The 18,196-nt window shown below is 35.6% G+C and overlaps 3 protein-coding genes across 9 annotated transcripts; 1 reads left to right on the top strand and 2 right to left on the bottom strand.

Annotated features, from left to right (window-relative positions):
* Positions 1-664: 664 nt before the first annotated feature.
* On the bottom strand, positions 665-5,975 carry LOC106296921. 5 transcript variants are annotated; one of them, XM_013733181.1, is made up of 14 exons: positions 5,793-5,975; positions 5,613-5,678; positions 5,271-5,481; positions 5,090-5,189; positions 4,931-5,004; positions 4,774-4,845; positions 4,548-4,625; positions 4,175-4,299; positions 3,945-4,017; positions 3,756-3,817; positions 3,290-3,664; positions 3,114-3,213; positions 2,899-3,034; positions 665-874 (listed from the first exon to the last, which is right to left on the bottom strand). In XM_013733181.1, exons 3-13 carry the CDS (start codon positions 5,433-5,435, stop codon positions 2,909-2,911), a joined length of 1,350 nt encoding a protein of 449 aa, XP_013588635.1. In that variant the 5' UTR covers positions 5,436-5,481; positions 5,613-5,678; positions 5,793-5,975; the 3' UTR covers positions 665-874; positions 2,899-2,908. The 5 variants fall into 5 exon arrangements, with proteins under 5 accessions (XP_013588635.1, XP_013588632.1, XP_013588634.1 ...); XM_013733178.1 differs by lacking the exon at positions 665-874 and adding an exon at positions 2,556-2,827; XM_013733180.1 differs by lacking the exon at positions 665-874 and adding an exon at positions 2,556-2,801.
* A 2,788-nt stretch (positions 5,976-8,763) lies between these two features.
* Positions 8,764-9,475, bottom strand: LOC106299688 (membrane-anchored ubiquitin-fold protein 5). The gene is made up of 3 exons (XM_013735738.1): positions 9,274-9,475; positions 9,011-9,175; positions 8,764-8,934 (listed from the first exon to the last, which is right to left on the bottom strand). Exons 1-3 carry the CDS (start codon positions 9,401-9,403, stop codon positions 8,879-8,881), a joined length of 351 nt encoding a protein of 116 aa, XP_013591192.1. The 5' UTR covers positions 9,404-9,475; the 3' UTR covers positions 8,764-8,878.
* Positions 9,476-13,420: 3,945 nt separating this feature from the next.
* On the top strand, positions 13,421-17,791 carry LOC106299046 (RHOMBOID-like protein 8). Of its 3 annotated transcripts, none has more exons than XM_013735181.1 (7): positions 13,421-13,800; positions 14,189-14,352; positions 14,428-14,591; positions 14,680-14,951; positions 15,050-15,176; positions 15,245-15,377; positions 17,766-17,791. In XM_013735181.1, exons 1-6 carry the CDS (start codon positions 13,484-13,486, stop codon positions 15,365-15,367), a joined length of 1,167 nt encoding a protein of 388 aa, XP_013590635.1. In that variant the 5' UTR covers positions 13,421-13,483; the 3' UTR covers positions 15,368-15,377; positions 17,766-17,791. The 3 variants fall into 3 exon arrangements, with proteins under 3 accessions (XP_013590635.1, XP_013590634.1, XP_013590633.1); XM_013735180.1 differs by lacking the exon at positions 17,766-17,791 and adding an exon at positions 16,736-16,804; XM_013735179.1 differs by lacking the exon at positions 17,766-17,791 and having other exon boundaries at positions 15,245-16,021.
* The last annotated feature ends 405 nt before the right edge of the window (positions 17,792-18,196 follow it).

Here is an 18,196-nt window from a genome sequence, read left to right as displayed (position 1 = left end):
AATAATTGGAGCTTTATATAATGGCCTACAAAACACAAAAGATAACATTGTTAAACCTCTCCCTTATTTTAAAATTATGGATCTTAACTAGTTTGGCACCACTTGTGTAATAAAATCTGTGTGTTCGACAAAGACAAGCATGTCTGATTATTTTTTTTATCTAGCTTTATTTCCTGTCTTGGTTTTACTTTAATAAAGAGTCCATCTATAAATGTTTTTCAATTCATATAATATGATAAACATGAATCGGTGCGCTGATACACAACTATAAACAAATTAAAAGAATAGCATTGCTATTGCTTGTATGATCATGTCACGGATCGATTGGTTTAACGAGAGATCATACATATCTTGGCTTGATTCATTCAATACTGTATATAAGTCTTTTTATTAGTTATGTTCAAAACAAAAAAAAAGTCTTTTTATTAGCTAGAGTTATTTTGTAATCAAAGAGAAGAACATAGATAAGTATATCATGTAATATGGATCAGAGAACGGAGTATCACAATTTACAATCATGTGAAGTTTTTTAGTATATGTAAGTGTACCTCCGATTATGAGTATATCATTCATAAAATTTCTAGAAAGAAATACTAATTCATATATATCATATAGGTTATTTATGCATGGATTACATATCTATCATTGTTACGTGTTGTAATTGAGAAAGAAAAAGATGGTATGATCACAAAAGTTACGTACACACATTTCTACTTTAATTCATCACGAAGACACCAATCTTCCACTATTTTCGTTATCTTCTTTCATTCCTTTTCGTTTATGACCATAAAAGTTACGCAGTTTATTGCATTTTCACGTTATCTTCTCAGTAACTTTTTTTTCCTCCGATTTCTTACATTCTTCCCAAGTACACCTGAAATTATCTCCAAGAAAAAAGATAAATAATGAAAATTTAAATGAAGAAAACATAAATATGGTTAAGTTAATTAACTAGGAGATGAAAAAAAAAATTAAAATAAAAAGGTTTACGTTTAGGAAGAAGAATCAAAGTAATATCATAGAGCAAATCAAAATTGCGAATCTCTCATGCCCTGAGATTCTTGTGAATGAATGATCATCCAACGTTCAAAAAAGGCAAAAAAAGGATTCGAATATTAGTAATATTGCTTCAAGAAGAATGCTTAATGTTCTCTATATATATAACAAATTAAACAAAAAGGGGAATATAAGAAATAATATTAAAGGAGGCATATATATACACTGTTATATACTAATTCCTTTTATATAAACCGCATGTCGTTCAACGATTCGAACTTGAACTGAACTGGGGCTGATTCTCTCTTCGGATCCCAACAAAGAGAGAATAGAATAAGATTCTTTTATGCTGGTTTATGTTGGTTTATTACACAGTACACTCATAAGTACAACCACATATAATTACAAAACTCTTACGGAAAAAATTTAAACTAACACAAAATTAAAATGATGGTCCAAATTTATAACAAGACTTTCTTCACCTTTTAAATAATAAAAAATACATTCATACATACATACATACATACATACATAATACATCTATTATCAAATGTTCTGTGTTAATCATTCCTAATCGCCCATTTTACCACAACATCAGAAGGGGAAGAAATAATTGACATATATTCTTCATAGTAGTGGGTATAATCGGTACTTTATAATTTCTTTCTTATATGGATTAATGGATGACTCTATTAAATATATATACATGTTCATTTAATAGGCTAAAAATGTTAAAGCTTAAAATGAAAATTTATTGTAAAGTTATAACATTATTCTCGTTATCTTTCTTTTCAATATATACAAAGTTTAACAAAATTATTCAATTCAAATATTTTTTCATAAATATAAATAAAAATTTCAACTAAGTATTCTCACCCTCCAAGTTATTATCTAACACTCTTCCAAAATTTGATTAACCATAACATTTATATATAACCATAATTAAGAAGTTAAGAAAAATTTAAGCAAATCTACGAAAAAATCAGGATCATTATACATATTTGAAAATTAAATGAACGCATGTAAGCAAAGAGAAGCACTTGCAAAAAAAAAAAAAAAAAAAAAAAATTATTTTTCCAACTATTATGAAAACTTCAAAAGCAAAGGAAGTGGATGGGTTCTTATAATTGCTTTTGTTCCCATTGTGTGGTATGAAAAAGGGGGTCATTTTCTTTGTTGAGTGTCTGAAAAAGAAAAAGTATTTTGCACAGATATTAATTATTGTTATGGTGGTTTCCTTTCCTTTTAAAGCCCAAACAAAGCCCGAGGATATTCTCAACGTCATAAGTGCACATGACCGACCATTTCAGTGTTGTATATGTATCATCAAACACCATAAACCAGATGTGTGACTCTTCCACAAAGTATTTACTCCACTTTTTTTCTTAAAGAAGACGAAACAGGATGAAGCATTGCTAAATAAATTGTTAGTTTGCTATATATATATATATGTTACAATTTTTTTTGGGCAACATATGTTACATATTTATCAACTCTGATTCATCGACATTTAGGTAAAAATCGAAGCTTCAACATTCAGAGCAAAAGAGAGGATGCAATGTTGAAAAAAGTGTGTTATTCAGCTTAATCCATAAACAAAGTACACTTAATTTTAAATATACACATGATTTAGCAAAAGAAAACTTAACCAATGCAAACCAGAATTAAAACCGGTCAAGCAAACCCAATTAGCCCAATATAATAATTACAACGTAAGGTCTCAAGAGTAACACAATAGACACAATAGGTTCCAGGGCTTGCCTAGAATTGAGGATGCATTTGGGTATATGAACAATATCAACGATCTGGGTTCCAGGTAAGATGTATTTTCCTATCATCGTGGATCTTTGTGAATAAATTTATCATTATTATGAATAATAAGAAAGTTGGATTTTAGTATACCTTGAGATGTTCAATACTTGTTGGGAAAATTGAACTTCATAGCTTGATGTGAAAAATGAGGATACTCCACCAAATTCCACTCGTCGATAGAGCTGGGATCTCGATTTGGAACATTATAATAGCTTTTGTTGTTCCACTACAAGACAGATATGCCAAAAATCAAGTACTTCATCCAAATGTTATATTGGTGAAGCTCGAGAACCAAAAAGTCATACCGACGTAGGCTGAATATGAGAGCTGTTCAGCATGGTGCTGGAGCTTGAGGAGTTCAGATTCCACACTGATTTGTTCGGCTCATGTCTTTGTTTGCTGGAACTGTAAAACATCAGAGATGTCTAAAATACCAGTTCTCTATATAATAATAGTCAATGTGAAAATTCGAAGCTTTTACCTTGACAAACCATGAGAAAGAGCAGATTGAACTTCCTTGATTGAAGATAATGTGTTCAGCAACTTCGCGAATGTTTCGAAAGTCGAGGCTCCAGAAGGAACTTCCATAGACAGGGAACTGTATCCATACGCAGTTAAGTGAGCCACGCTTTGCTTGAGATGTGCAATCCCTCTCTGCACATTTCTGAACGTTTCGGCAGAATGTGGAGATGCAGAGGAGAGGTTGACCACGTCGAGGTCATGGTAATCTTCTTCTACACTTCCATCTGATTTCAGTGAAGTGACACCAAAATTGGTTGTATCTCTACCTGTCCAGGAACTTTTCCCTTCAACTGAGAAGTAATCATGGGATGGTACAAAGAGAGGATACTCATCGCTGCAAACAAAATAAACAAGATTGTTTACATCTCCAAATGTAATGGAGAAAAGAGAAACAAACAATCCGTTTAATGTAAAATATGGTTCACCTTGGAGAAGACGGGTGAGATTTCCAATATGAATCTCGTTGCCATATTCTTGAACAAGAACCCTGAGACAAAAAAAAAATAATATATAAAACACTGGATTAGTGAGTGTGAGTGCAAGTGTGTGTAATCTTCCAAGACTAAGGCAACTGTTTAGAATAAAATCGAGTTAAGGATGTGTTGGCATCATACCCCAAAACCCAAGTTATGGAGTGCAGGCACTGCGAGCTTATGGACAACAAGATTCAGAAGCTGCACCATGTACCTGATCCAACCACCAACCATGGGAAGGTTAATTAATCAAACTACAAATGAAATATAACAGATATAGTATGGACTACAATGGCATGCAGGAGTATAAGATGCAGTGAGGGTCGTGCCACAAAATGACAGTTCAAAGACAAGGTTGTGTGTAATGTTACCCTAAAGAGGCTGCCAGCTCTTTTGGCGGAACAGAGAGTGGGTTGAGACCTTGTGGTAGGACAGCATTGCAGATCTGATCATACTGTCCACTACTCCCATATTTGTTATGGCCCTCTACCGTCACCTGAGCATAGTTAGATTTTGTAAAACTATCCCATAAAACGTACTTAATAACACATGAGTATACAGAAAGTCCAAGACAGCCTCAAGAAGAACAATAAGTATTTTACCAATTTCTTTAGGCAAATAGACAGTATTTTAGTAACTTTATAATTTACTTGCCAATTAGGGAGCTTGATTCTTATCCTTTAAGGTTGACAAACAAAATAACACCAATCTAGATAAAGAACCTCAAAAATTTGATCTCCTTACCTTTGATAGAGGGAATAATTTGCATATCTGTTTCATAACCAAAGCCTGTTTATAAAGGCGTTCTGAAGTAAGCTCGATCTGTAAACCACAAACGTTAGCTTAGTGTTAATACATATGAGTTCGATAACAAAAGACAGTATAGACACACAAAAATTGACCATATGAGTTATATCAACAGACTACTCCAAGCATGGAAATAAAAGAATTATGAGATGTTAAATCCTACATAAACCAAGTAGTGATCGCCAATAGTATCTGAATAGTGATTCTCCAGTTGGCGAACACGGCTCTTCTCCAACTGCAGAGATTAGAGATGAGTCTATCAAAATCAGCTTCACAAAACTCCTTTTAAGAGAAGGAAAAAAAAAGAAGAGTCACATTACAGCAACATTAGTCGATTCAATAACGCCATATCTCTCTTTCAGATTGCTAGACAGTCTCCGAAACGTGCTTTTGCCTGCATCATAAAATCAGAATATCAAGACGATGCACATCAATAAAAAAAAAAAAAACTCTTGACGAATTGAGCATCTTCTTCATACTTTTCTGTAACTTCTCCACTTGTAGCTCGAGCTTATCCCGCAGCTTATCAAGCTTCTCGTTGTGAAGATCCATCCAACACTGCTGAATCATTGCTCTCTCCTAGTTGACAACAACATATACGCAAATCTCAGATCAAAAGACTTTTAAAACTCTTCAATTCAATGAACTAGATAGCCAAACCTTAGCGACGAGCAAGCTACTGAGTCTCGAGTACGAAACCTCTCGGCGGCTCTTCAACGAGTCCAGCACAGTTTTGCATTCGTGTAAGCTGCGATTCACACACGCTACGCAGATCGAAGCACGAAACGAAGAGTAGCAAACAGCGCATTTACTAGATCTCTCCATCGATCCTTCGCCACCAACGCAAACTTAAAATCCCTACGCAATCAATCTGTTGATTCCACAATATGATTCCTAATCAGCACACCGATCTATAACCGAATCTAGAGTTCGAGCTAATCGCTCGGAATCACTTGAAATCGCTGTTCGCGATGAAAGTATAGACGGAGGAGAGTTAGTTACCAACAATAGACGATCGGGGAAGGTTCCGCCGTCTGACTATCAATCTGTTGATTCCACAATATATTCCTAATCAGCACACCAGTATATAACCAAATCTATTAGTTCGAGCTAATCGAAACATAAAGAATCACTTGAAATCTCCATTCACGATGAAAGTTCGAAGGAGGAGAGTTAGTTTACAGCGATCGAGACGATCGGGGAGAATCCTATGGTGGATTTGACGGGGAAGGTTCCGACGTAGACGGAGAAAAGTAGGGTCCGATGTACGTTTGAGGAGGAAGCGGGAAGATTTGAGAAACGAGGAGGAAGGTGGTTAGCGTCATTGCGTGGGGCTTTTACAAAGAGAGGAAGGAAGGAGAAAGGAAAGTTAAGTCGATTACGTGCACATCACCACCTCCGTCGTCTTTTCTTAATTCTTACGCTTTACACTTTTGGTCCTTTTACTTTTGACTTTCTTACTTCTGATCCTCTTTTTACTTTTTTTTTTTGTAACATATTCATTCATTCATTCAAACTTTAAAGACCCCTAAGGGTTGAGTTCAATACAATAGTTTCAAGGCGCAAAGCTTTCTTAGCCAAAGCATCGGCAGCTTTGTTTTTCTCCCGTGGGATCCACCTGAACTGAATCAATTCAAACTCTGAGATTAAGGCAACAATGTCAGAAATAATGCCATAAAGTTCTGGACTTGGTTTCCTTGAGGTAATTGCTTTGACAAGCAAACCTGAGTCTGTTTCACATCGGAGGCGTTGGATCCCCAACTCTCGACATTTCTGGACTGCTTCGCGCATGGCTAGTGCCTCCGCTACCAGAGGAGACGCCACGTAGTAGCAGTGTGCACCAAATTCTGAACGCTCTGAGTTCTTTTGGACGGTCCATCCAAGGCCTGCAAGTCCTGTGTCTGCTCCCCATGCTGCGTCTGTTTGTAAGCAGTGGTAATTCTCTACTGTTGTCTCCACTCTAGAGTTTCTTCGGGGGTTGTTGCCAGTTGGTTCCTGTGCATTTAGCCATTCTCTCGCAGCAGCTACAGCCCGGGTGATGACATCTTCTGGTGAGGCCGTTTTCTTGTTGAAAAGGAGGTTGTTGCGTGCAATCCACAAAGACCAGAGAAGCCAAGGGTTAAGTAGAGCAGACGTGAGGCCAATTGGAGGAAGGCAGTTCAGCCTTAGCAAGTTCGGCCAATCCACAGGAAAGTCTATCAATCCGCTACCTTCAACGTTTGGGGTGATGGGAGCTAGTGCCCATACCCTTTGAGTGAACTCACATTGAAAGAGTAGATGATGGATAGATTCAGTGAGACCGCATCGCACGCATTTTGGATCACCGGCTATATTCCTCGAGATTAATCTTTCTCCCACTGGTAATGCTCCTTGGAAAACCTTCCACAGGAACAGTTTGATTTTAGGGGCAATTTCCAGTCCCCAAATCCCTTTATTCCAGTCAAACTCCGCCTGGTGGTGCTGTTCTTCGTGTTGTCGCATCCTTTCATACGCTGTCCAGTAGCCAGACTTGGTAGTGTAGTCGCCCGTTGCGGTTTTGAGCCAGCTAAGTTTATCAGCCGCCCCTATTTTGCTCAGTTTTATTCTGAGGATAGTATCTTCGTACTGAGGGATGGTGGCTTGGATCTTTGCTCTGTCCCAGTCATGTTGGATAGGGTCAATCAGGTCCGCAACCTTTAGATGAACTAGGAGTTCGGGTGCCGGTCCAATCTGATCCTCTTTTTACTATTGCTACTTTTTATTTACTTGGTCTATACACTTTTTGGTCCTTTTCGTTTTACTTACTTACTACTAACTCTTGAAATTGATAATTTACCCCCATGTGACCATGAGTGTAAGCGACGGGGATACTAAATTTGTATACAACTCCTTTAGCTTGATGATCTTCAGTTTTCTAACTTTTTAGAAATATATATATCTATCAATCTAAAAGGCAAGACATATATATATATATATGGTCTACTTGCTTTGTTTTGTTACTTGTTATTCGTTCTCTATTCTATCGACGTAGAAAGTGAAACAATTACTGTATTTAAAGAGAGAACGAGATGAAATTTAGCTAAAGTTGTAAGCAAAAAGTAGATAGGTGAATTCCATATTAAATTTCAGTGAGACATAGGGGGGACATCGAACCATGCAGTCGTGAAATCTCGATGTTCTTTCTATTTCAATTTTTCATGTATTTTGCTTAAGATTATTCATACATTCATAATTCGAACGCAGTCTCTACTCGGTTCACTCTCACATGTGAGGATAACACACGTGATATGGGTTGTCACGTGAAAAAACCTGCGTCACCTAATCACTTCGGAAATAAAAGAATATCACCGACCGTTGTTTCTTGAAACTTGAAACATAATTAATGATTATCCCCAGCTGCAGATCTTGCACTAATGTGATTCAAGTAGCCAACCATTTTTACATAATTAGAACATAGAACTCCATCTATGTACATTGATGCTATTCTTTCAAACTCAGAGTATGATCATTTACTGAGTTTTTATACAAGTTTAACAAAGCTGAAAAAGGAGAAGTGGGCACTAGAAAGAGAGACAGTACAAAGGGACAAGAGCAAAAGGGTCGTTCTCATAAATGTCCAATATGGTTGATTGAAAGCAACTCATGTTATGTCATATTGTCATGTCATGCCCATAATTTTTCCCTCACCCATTAACTGAAAGTGGACCCTCTCTCTATCTTAAGATGGTGTCTGTCCCTTTCTAATCAAGCTCTGAGCAAAGAAAAACCACTTACCCTACAACCTATCACAATGCATGTGCTCACTGAAGTAGTAGATGTGTAGGAGAAGCACCTTAGCTTTTCAACATTTGTTTAGTCAGAGCAATCACTGAGATAAATGCTTCAAAAAGAAAACATTGAAGTATCTCATTTGGAGATCCTTTTTTGATAAAGATTGTTGATCCCAATATCACAATCAAGACAAATGGGAGCAAAGTTACTATGTAAAATTATACATCCGTATATGAAATGTTGAAAAATGTCTATGAATCTGTTGCTTGTTTTGTGTATGAACCCATGCTATCCTAATATTATTATTATTAAAGAGAGTAAGATTATTATGATAACTCATGTCTCCTTTTTAAATCCTTTGAACACATTTCTTTAGAACCCCATTACGTTAAGTCACATTTTGGTAAACAATGAAGAGAACTAATTACGGAAGAAGCATGTTGGAACTATGGAAAGCTGGTACATGAAGAATCCAAATGGCATAAAATTATGTAAAAGGCCAAAAATCTCTAGTGGACTTACAAAATGCAGCATACACAACTGTTCTTCACTGGAGGTTCATTCTGCAGTTTCTCTGAACAATAACAAAAACCAAAACTTTGAGATATATAAACACAAAAAAAAATCAAGAGGAAATGCATTGAAGTTACCGTCTCTTCGGCTAGGAGGAAGAACAACATGCATCGTAGTTACCATTCCAGGATGTTCACAAATTTGTATTGACCTGGCTTCAGAAAGTGTTGTGTTGTTCTCCAGTATTTTGCCACCATTGATGAGCTTGATCTCATTTATCATCTTTGGGCCATTTTCTTTGTCTATACCAAAGAGGAAAAAAAAAAATCAGCACTTAGCTAGAACACAACTGAAACAAGATTTCATGTTTTCAGTATATATATATAGAACACATTTTTACCTTTAGGCCATTGAGCAATGATATTCTCCTTGAGAGACGCAACAGTCGTGAACTGACTGTATTTGCTCGGTCCGATGTCGGTGCCATCTGCGAGTCTGAACTTAAGTTCTATCCAACCTTCATCTCCCATCTTGAGGATCAGGCTGTCCGAGCAAGAGGTGCAATTACAACTTCTAGCAACTAATGGAGAACCATATATATAAAGAAAGAAAAATGAAAAAAGAAAAGAAACAAAGAAGGTATATAAACACAATATATAAAATGGCATAACTTGAGTTGCTTTCAGTCAACTATATAATAGTGTATATCATTTTAATTCTTCTAGATTACAGTTCCATTTAACATCCTAAGGAGTAAGGACCATGTAGATATGGGATTAAATAACCTTTTAAATATGAAACTATAGAAAGTGGAATATTGTTTGACTCATTCTTTTTATATTTATATACTACTAGTAGAACACAATTTATAGAAATCAATATAATGATTTCATATTCTTCTATAAAACATTTTATTTTCGTATACAAAGAATTATAATAATTATTATGTCTTATAATGTCCATGTATGTCTTATAAGATATTTATACAAAAATTAAAACATTTATAAAAAATTATCTATCATAACTTACAAAATTATTTTATCTTAATTTTAAATTTTATATATGATATAAAATATTTATAAAAAATAAAAATTCTTCTATATATTAAACGAGAAATCACTTAAGTGACTTTTGCTTACATGTCGATCATTTGTGAAGTTTTAAGAAAATTGTTATAATTTGCTTGGTCAATAATTTTTAATTTTATTTATTTTAGTTTAGATTCAAAATAAAAACAAATCTATAGCCAATTAATTGTTTAGCATCAATTATTATGAATATTTTCATTGGGATAAAGACACACTACAAAAAATGATTGTTTAGCATCAATTATTATGAATATTTTCATTACTTATAAATGATGTAAATAAATTTTACATCATTTAGTTAAATGACTCTGAAAGTAATGATACAAATACTGTATATCATTTTATTAATAATTGATGCAAAAATGGTGTTGTATGATAAGATATCTAGATTTATCTCTTCTGATGCAGCTTGGTCCATGAGATTGATGGGAAGATGATAAAAAGTCATCAAGGATGTCTCTATATATATGCTTTGAATCATCTGCTGTGAACAGATACATATAATCTTAGACATGGGTTTTACTTCTTTTTTTCTTGTCGGAAATCAGAAAAGGAACGTAAAGTCTCTGAGTACTACAAGAAGCAAGAGAAGCTGCTTGAGGGTTTCAATGAGATGGAGACAATCAACGAAACTGGTTTTGTCTCTGGAGCTCCAGCCTCCAACCGAGGTTACACCCTTTTGTTTTCATTGCTTATCTTCTGGAATCTCTCTCTCTGTCTGTCTCATCTTGTTGATTGATGATTTCGACAGGAAGAGATGAAGAAGCTTGCCAAGAGCGAGAGGCTTGCAGTACACATCTCAAACGCAGTAAACCTTGTGCTTTTCGTAGCAAAAGTTTATGCTTCTGTTGAGAGTAGATCTTTGGCCGTGATTGCTTCAAAGATCTTAAAGTGAAATATAATAAAAATTTATAATATTTTCAATAACACAAACAAACATAAATTACATAAAAAGTTATAAAAACAAACCTAAAATGATGAAACTAAATACAAACCATAAAATTCGAAAAAATCAAAAAGAAAAATTATAAAAATTTCAAATTTGAAAATGTATACTTCGAAAACTATTAAATATAATATTCTTTTTTATTTATTTAAATAATTACTTATATTTATATATCTATAAAAATTAAAACAAGAGTGAAAAAATCTTGATTGAAAATGTATAAATTCAATGACTTAGACTTTAAATGGTGACCAATGAACGAAAGGAAACACTGAATTCCTTATCATTCCCAAAAAAAATCATCATTCACAATGAATAGTTTTTCTTTTTTGTTCCTCTCCATTCCTTTTTTTTGTAGAGAAATATAGAACAAAATCATTCTTTGTTAAATTTGATAAGGAACAATCATTTCTTTTCATTCATGCAATTTTATTTCTATACGTTCCTTTCCTATGCGTTCCTCGTGTTTCCGAAAAAATCACCGGTCGGATCCTTAGACGCTACTAAGCACACTCAACCAAATTCAATGATATCATTATGGAGGAAGTAGAAGCTGATACGAGGAAGCAAAACTCATGAGGGTTACAAGTTCTGAGAGGTTCTTCGTTTAAAATATTATTAGTATTACCATTGGATTTGAGGATTTTAACTGTTCGCAAAGATATTTTGTTAGTGGATTTTTAGCTTAATTAGAAGACCATAATAATGGTTGAGTTTCGTTTTGAATGAATACTCTTGTTTTCTCTTATATGATTAGTCTGTAGAGATAATTAAAAAAAGAAAGAAAGTAATGACCACTAGCAGAATATTGGAATATATGTTTAATTCAGTCAAATTAAAATTCATCTGTACGAACCCTAACACCGAAAAAAATATTACACAAGTTGATGACTTGATCTATGTTGTATCCATATAGAGACGACCATATGATTTCTATGCTTACCATCTTAATCATGCTGCTTTTTTTTTTTTTTTGATAAACCCTATCGGCTGATCCGGTCAGCCCCGGGAGGAACGCACTTAATGCTACAGAGTGGACTAACCCGAAAGCGTACCACACTGTCTGGCCCGAGTTTGGAATATCTTCCGACTAATGCCAAGGGATGGACCAATCATCTGTTATGGTCCACCATGTAAATCACTTGGGCCGAAGCCCAAGCCCAGACTGGCCAAGTAGTGATAATTTAGTTCCCAGAAGGAATCGAACTCATGACTGATGTGGGTACACACCATGCTGCTTACTGTACTATCTGAGCTCCATGGAAGTTTAGCTTGATGTAAACGAAATATCTCTCAAACGTCTAAAACACTGGATTAATGAGTGTGAGTGTGTGTTATCTTCCAAAATTGAGGCAACTGTTTAGCATATAATCGAGTTAAGAATGTGTTGGCATTTTTTTTTTTTTTGATAAATATGTGAATTTCATTAAAATGAATTGCTAATTTGTACAAGCAAAAAGTTAAATAGTTAAGCCAAATGATGCCAAAAAAAATTAAAAAATATCAAAAAACTTATAAGTTGGGATTTTAAGTCACCAACTATCGGTTCAAGCATGTTTTAGCCAAGAATGTGTTGGCATTGCGAGCCAAAACCCAAGTCATGGAGCGCAGGCACTGCGAGCTTATGGACAACAAGATTCAGAAGCTGGACCATGTACTTGATCCAACCACCAACAATGGGAATGTTAATTAATCAAACTACGTAAGGAAATAAAGAGTATTAATTTATTAATTTAAAGAGATTATTAATTTTTGGTATATTTTACTGTATATTCATTTTTATAATTTATACTAAATTATTTAGGAACATTTTTGGCATATTTTACTAAATTTTTCTAACTAATGTAATCGAAAAAATTACACAATTTATCAATCATAACTTTCACATAATTACATAAGAGAGACACATGCATCTTGTTCTGTTGCTTTCCAAATTCTGATAAAAATATAAACCAAACGGTTTAGATGGGATGAGAGGATAGTGAGATATGTATCTCATATGGATTTAAGCACACTCAACCAATAAATGAATGCAATTGTGTCGCATAATATATATATAAAAAAAGTGATGAATTTAATAATGAAAAAAAAACAAAAACAACACTAAATCAAGTTTTTGTTCTCAAACTAGCACTTAGGGTCAAAAGTCACAAAAATAGCACTTAATATTTTCAAAAGTCACAAACTTAGGGTTTAGAGTTAAAGGGTGGAGTTTAGGATTTAGGGTTTAGGGTTTAGGGTTTAGAGTTTAGGGTTTAGGGTTTAGGGTTTAGGGTTTAGAGTTGAGAAATGAGGTTTTGGGGATAAGATTTCAAATTTTGAAAAATAAAAAAATTAAAATTTTCAAAAGATAAACTTAGAAATGTGCTATTTTGGTCATTTTAGTTTTGGAGTGCTATTTTTGTGATATAAACTTAGAAATGTGCTATTTTGGAGATTTGCCCTTTAATAATCTGAACACCCCTTAAAAAACGAAACTATAAGGGTTAATAAATCATAAGGAGTATGAAATTTTCCCGCCACTTGTATAAAAACAACCTTTCTCCGTCACTAGTCGTCTCGGATCCCTAACCGCAATGGAGGTTACGACGGAGCCGCCGAAGACGCAGATCGATGAAGCATCATCTCATCGCAAACTCTCGTTTTCCACTCCCATCGCCGGCGATCCGAGCTCCGAGAAGCTCCCCTTCTTCCGCCACCGCTCGCGGCAGATCAAGCGCGACACGTGGCTCGTCTCCGTCTTCGTGCTTCTCCAGATCGTCGCCTTCGCGGTGACTATGGGAGTCAACGACTGCTCCAGAAACTCTAACGATCACTGCGCCGCCAGATTACTCGGCCGATTCTCCTTCCAGCCTCTCTCCGAGAATCCTATGCTCGGCCCCTCCGCTTCTACGTGAGTTCCTCTCTCTCGGCGCGAGTTTCGCTTTCGTTGTATCTGTTTGTGGAATCGATCTCAATTTGAATTCTGTAGATCTATTAGTGTTTGATTTGTGTGGATCTGCTTGTTGCTACGCACAGTTTGATGAATCAATCGAAGCTAAGATACAGATCGTAGCGCTGCTTATCCTTAGATCTATAGTGTTTGATTTGTGTGGATCTGATTGCTGCTACGTTCTGTTTGATGAATCACTCGAACCTAAGTTACAGATCGTAGTGCTTCTTCTTCTTCTTCTTCTTCTTAGATCTATAGGTTGTAGGAAAATTGAAGGAAACAGGTCAGTTTCGTGCTTCTAACACTGAGCATGAAGCTCTATCCCTCATATTTCACTGTGATTTTGCAGCTTTGAACACATGGGAGGTCTTTACTGGAATGCTCTGGTTGAGAAACATGAGATTTGGCGTGTGCTGACGTCTCCCTGGCTGCACAGCGGCTTGTTTCATCTTTTGCTAAATCTTGGGAGTTTGATTTTCGTTGGGATATTCATGGAGCAGCGATATGGACCATGTAAAAGTCGTCTCCTTCACTCTGGTTATCTCATCTAATCACGTTTATAATCTGTTTTTGTTTTGGTTTTTGTAGTGAGGATTGCAGTGATATACTTCCTCTCTGGCATTGTGGGAAGTCTCTTCGCTGTGTTGTTTGTTCGAAACATCCCATCAATCTGTTCCGGTGCTGCTTTCTTTGGATTGATTGGAGCTATGCTTTCTGCACTTGCAAGGAACTGGAATCTATATACCTCCAAGGTCAAGGCTTTCTACTTCTCCCTGTGTAGCTTCTTATCTTCAATCTTTTTCTGATTGTGTTTTGTTATGTTTTGCTTGCTTGCTACAGGTTTCAGCATTAGTGATAATAATCACCATCTCCACAGTCAATTTCGTGATTGGCTTTCTTCCTTACATAGACAACTTTGCGAATATTGGTGGTTTCATATCAGGATTCCTTCTTGGACTTGTGCTGTTATTCACCCCACAGCTGAGACAGGACCCTCCTCCACCTCACAAGGGAAAACTGTTTGAAGATGATATGAGAAGCTCCACAAGGCTTAAAGAAATGTTTGACAGGCCGGTGTTAAGGATTGTGTGTCTGGTCTTGTTCTGTGGAATGTGAGATATCCCCTTAGTCTCTTTTTGATCTGGCTTTACCTCTCTGCGTTCCAGTGATATGAGAAAGCTTATCCATCTTTGTCTCTCTTTTTATATAGACTTGCTGGTGTTCTAATAGCAGCCTGCTGGGGCGTTAATCTCAACCACTACTGCAATTGGTGTCGCTATGTTGACTGTGTTCCAACCAGGAAATGGAGCTGCAGCGACATGACTACTTCCTGCGAGGTATTGTGTGACACTGATTCTAGAATCCAAGTCTTTTTTTAATAGTTCAATATATGTGAATTTGACAGGCAATGGTGAGTGATGCTCAGCTAACACTAACGTGTATGGCCAATGGAAAGTTCCGGATATTCCCTTACACCAACATATCACAAGCCAGGACACAAGACCTCTGCACGCTCGTCTGCACTTAAACATGACCAGGTTCTAACTCCTTTGTACTCCCTCCCATACTTTGACAATTGCACATAATACCACCAAAACTCTCATTGTATAATATCCTTAGTCAAGTATCAGCACTTTTGTGGCATAGCCTTAATGGATAAGAAGGTAGGACTTGTAAACGAAACGATTGCATTGGTTCTTGTTGATACTATGAATCTGAATACTAAAGGTCTACCAAGTTAGGTCCCATAGGAGGACCCAGTAGCCGCATTAGTGGCTTACATAAACTTGACACAATCCACATCATATCTACGCACACATGACACACCAGAATGTATAAGTATTCAGCTTCTTTTTTACTTAAATGTATAACTTTTTGTTTATATGCTTTAAGAGGAAGAGTGATGATGGTGATAAATAGGTGTGGCTTTGTGGGTCTAGTAGAATGAGAAGAAAAGGGCCGACCTTGACACAGGTAGAGAGAGATATAGAGATAGGGCCACTAAAATTTATTTTTGAAAGAAAAAAAGTAGAATTGAGAATGTTACACATCATATTAAAATGCAGACATAATAGCTGAACAAGCCCATACTGTGGTCCTGATTCTCATTAACCTCTCAACTGCCTACTTCTCTCTCTCTTGGTTTAATTACTCCCATCCTCGAACACCGTTTGTAACTATAGGAACAATAGGAACAGATAGAAAATGAACGAGTAGAAATAAAATTTTAGGAATGATGTGGAATGATAGTTCCTTATAAAAATTAATGAGAAATTGATTTGTTTTATAATTCTCTACAAACAAATGAATGAAAAAGAAAACTTATTCTTCATGAAAGGTAAAAAGTTGAAAGAATATAGTGTTTTTCTTCATTCTCTTGGTCACCAGCCACATCCTTATGGATTTGCATTATACATAAGACAGCAAAGACATGCCTTTTGTTTCTTTTATATTAATATTCATTTTTGATTTCGTTGGATCATTACAGTTTCTGAGAATTAATCTTAAACATTTTGGCTTCAATTTGGTGTAAAAAACTATAAGTGAGGGACATACTCTGGTTTGTAATCAGTTGACTTTACAATTAAAACGGATGTAAACAGAAATGAAGCAAAAGGTTGTTGGGAATATGGTTTGGAAGCTTTATTTCAAGTTTTTTTGCGCACCTTCAAGTGTGTTTAAAAAATTTAAAAAAATAACCCACAAACCAGCACATTTTTGGAACTCTTATTATTTTAGATTTTAAGCATTTGCGCAAAGAAAAAAATAATTAAAATTATTTATTCCCCATATAGTACTTGTCAATGTTGTCATGTTTAATTATAATTTATAACGTTCCTTCGACCATCCATTCTTTTAATTTTTCATTACTTTTTTTTTTTTTTTTATAATCCAGGGTTTTCCGCTTCGCGGGTCATTCCATGGGCCCGGTCAGGCAGTGGACCGGTTTCACCCGGGAGGGTATGTCCTGAGCCCGAAGGCCCAGTACCCGTTTTTATGGCAGGGATGAACAGTTCGCCTCCGGCTGGCGTCGAACCTGAAAGCATGACAATTGGCCTCCAAAACTCTAATCAGGAGAACTGACTCATCCAGTCCAATTTTTCATTACTTCTTATTATTGTCATTCCATGGGCCCGGTCAGGCAGTGGACCGGTTTCACCCGGGAGGGTATGTCCTGAGCCCGAAGGCCCAGTACCCGTTTTTATGGCAGGGATGAACAGTTCGCCTCCGGCTGGCGTCGAACCTGAAAGCATGACAATTGGCCTCCAAAACTCTAATCAGGAGAACTGACTCATCCAGTCCAATTTTTCATTACTTCTTATTATTTTAATCCTTAATATCGAGAATTTGTACCACATCAACAAGTTATAAAGATATATGTAAACTATTATTTAATGTGCATCAATGATATACACGAAGATGGGTGGGAACAATACAACCACAGTTCTCTACCATTTAACGTTGAAATAGCATGTACCTTTGCATCCTTATTTCGGCTCACATCACTTTTACAGTTCACCTTTAAAGAATACAAACTATATCTTAAGTTGTGGCTCTTGACCCTCTAAATAATCAACTCTTCACCGTTCGGTTAGAGACTTAGAGGATTAGTGATCAAAGAGTGCTTATCAGTTATTAACTTAGTCGCCTTACTTGATTTGCGACTTTGTTAAAGGCTCTTTTGACCTTGCTTAATAGTTATCCTTGTCCATATAGATTCTGGTTAGGTTAAACAGGTACAGCACAATTAAAGGTCTTATAACTTTTTACCGTTTTATTTTATTCTTATTTTCTCAATCGATTTTCCTATTTTCTTTTAGAACAATTATTTGAGAGTTCAGAATTGTAAACATTTACATCTAGCAATAAATTGGTAACTATAGGAAAAGAGTGAAACCAATAAATCATAGAATCATTCTCAACAGGAATTAAATGGGACAACGAAGTGGAGAAATTAGACGATCAATTTCAAAATGGTAGACGGAAAGAGAAGAGGAGTATGGACCCAAAACAGTTGTTTCTTTATCTTAAGTCATAACTGAGAAAACGAAACATTCTCGCAAATCTACACCTTGGTACTACTCTTCTGCTACTTAGTAATTACTCTCTAAGGCTGTGTCGATAGTTAATACACTCACATAGTTAAACATACGTACATCTATATTGTAACATTTTCATTCTACCAGGAACACTTTTCATATTATTTATTATTATATACATGTCTTCTTGTCAATAATATACCATCTTCTAGATTGTTCGTGAACTTTCTTTTGGGTTTTACTTCTGATATATCGAGTTTTGGATTCATTGCTGATTTGTTCAAAAAAAAGAAAGGATTCATTGCTGAATAGTGTTT

The sequence above is a fragment of the Brassica oleracea genome, chromosome C6, assembly GCF_000695525.1.
Source record: "Brassica oleracea var. oleracea cultivar TO1000 chromosome C6, BOL, whole genome shotgun sequence".
Lineage (NCBI taxonomy): Eukaryota > Viridiplantae > Streptophyta > Magnoliopsida > Brassicales > Brassicaceae > Brassica > Brassica oleracea.
The sequence above is the reverse complement of the archived record's forward strand: the minus strand, read 5'-3'. Positions and strand labels throughout refer to the sequence as shown.

Coding starts and splice junctions, on each gene's coding strand:
- LOC106296921 (XM_013733181.1), bottom strand. CDS start 5,435: ATGGAGAGATCTAGTAAATGCGCTGTTTGCTACTCTTCGTTTCGTGCT. Junction 4,300..4,547: donor AATTATTCCCTCTATCAAAG/GTAAGGAGATCA, acceptor AACTATGCTCAG/GTGACGGTAGAGGGCCATAA. Junction 3,214..3,289: donor CTTTCTCATGGTTTGTCAAG/GTAAAAGCTTCG, acceptor GATGTTTTACAG/TTCCAGCAAACAAAGACATG.
- LOC106299688 (XM_013735738.1), bottom strand. CDS start 9,403: ATGGGAGATGAAGGTTGGATAGAACTTAAGTTCAGACTCGCAGATGGC. Junction 9,176..9,273: donor CATTGCTCAATGGCCTAAAG/GTAAAAATGTGT, acceptor TCTTTGGTATAG/ACAAAGAAAATGGCCCAAAG. Junction 8,935..9,010: donor TCCTCCTAGCCGAAGAGACG/GTAACTTCAATG, acceptor GTTATTGTTCAG/AGAAACTGCAGAATGAACCT.
- LOC106299046 (XM_013735181.1), top strand. CDS start 13,484: ATGGAGGTTACGACGGAGCCGCCGAAGACGCAGATCGATGAAGCATCA. Junction 14,353..14,427: donor GGAGCAGCGATATGGACCAT/GTAAAAGTCGTC, acceptor TGGTTTTTGTAG/TGAGGATTGCAGTGATATAC. Junction 15,177..15,244: donor ACATGACTACTTCCTGCGAG/GTATTGTGTGAC, acceptor TGAATTTGACAG/GCAATGGTGAGTGATGCTCA.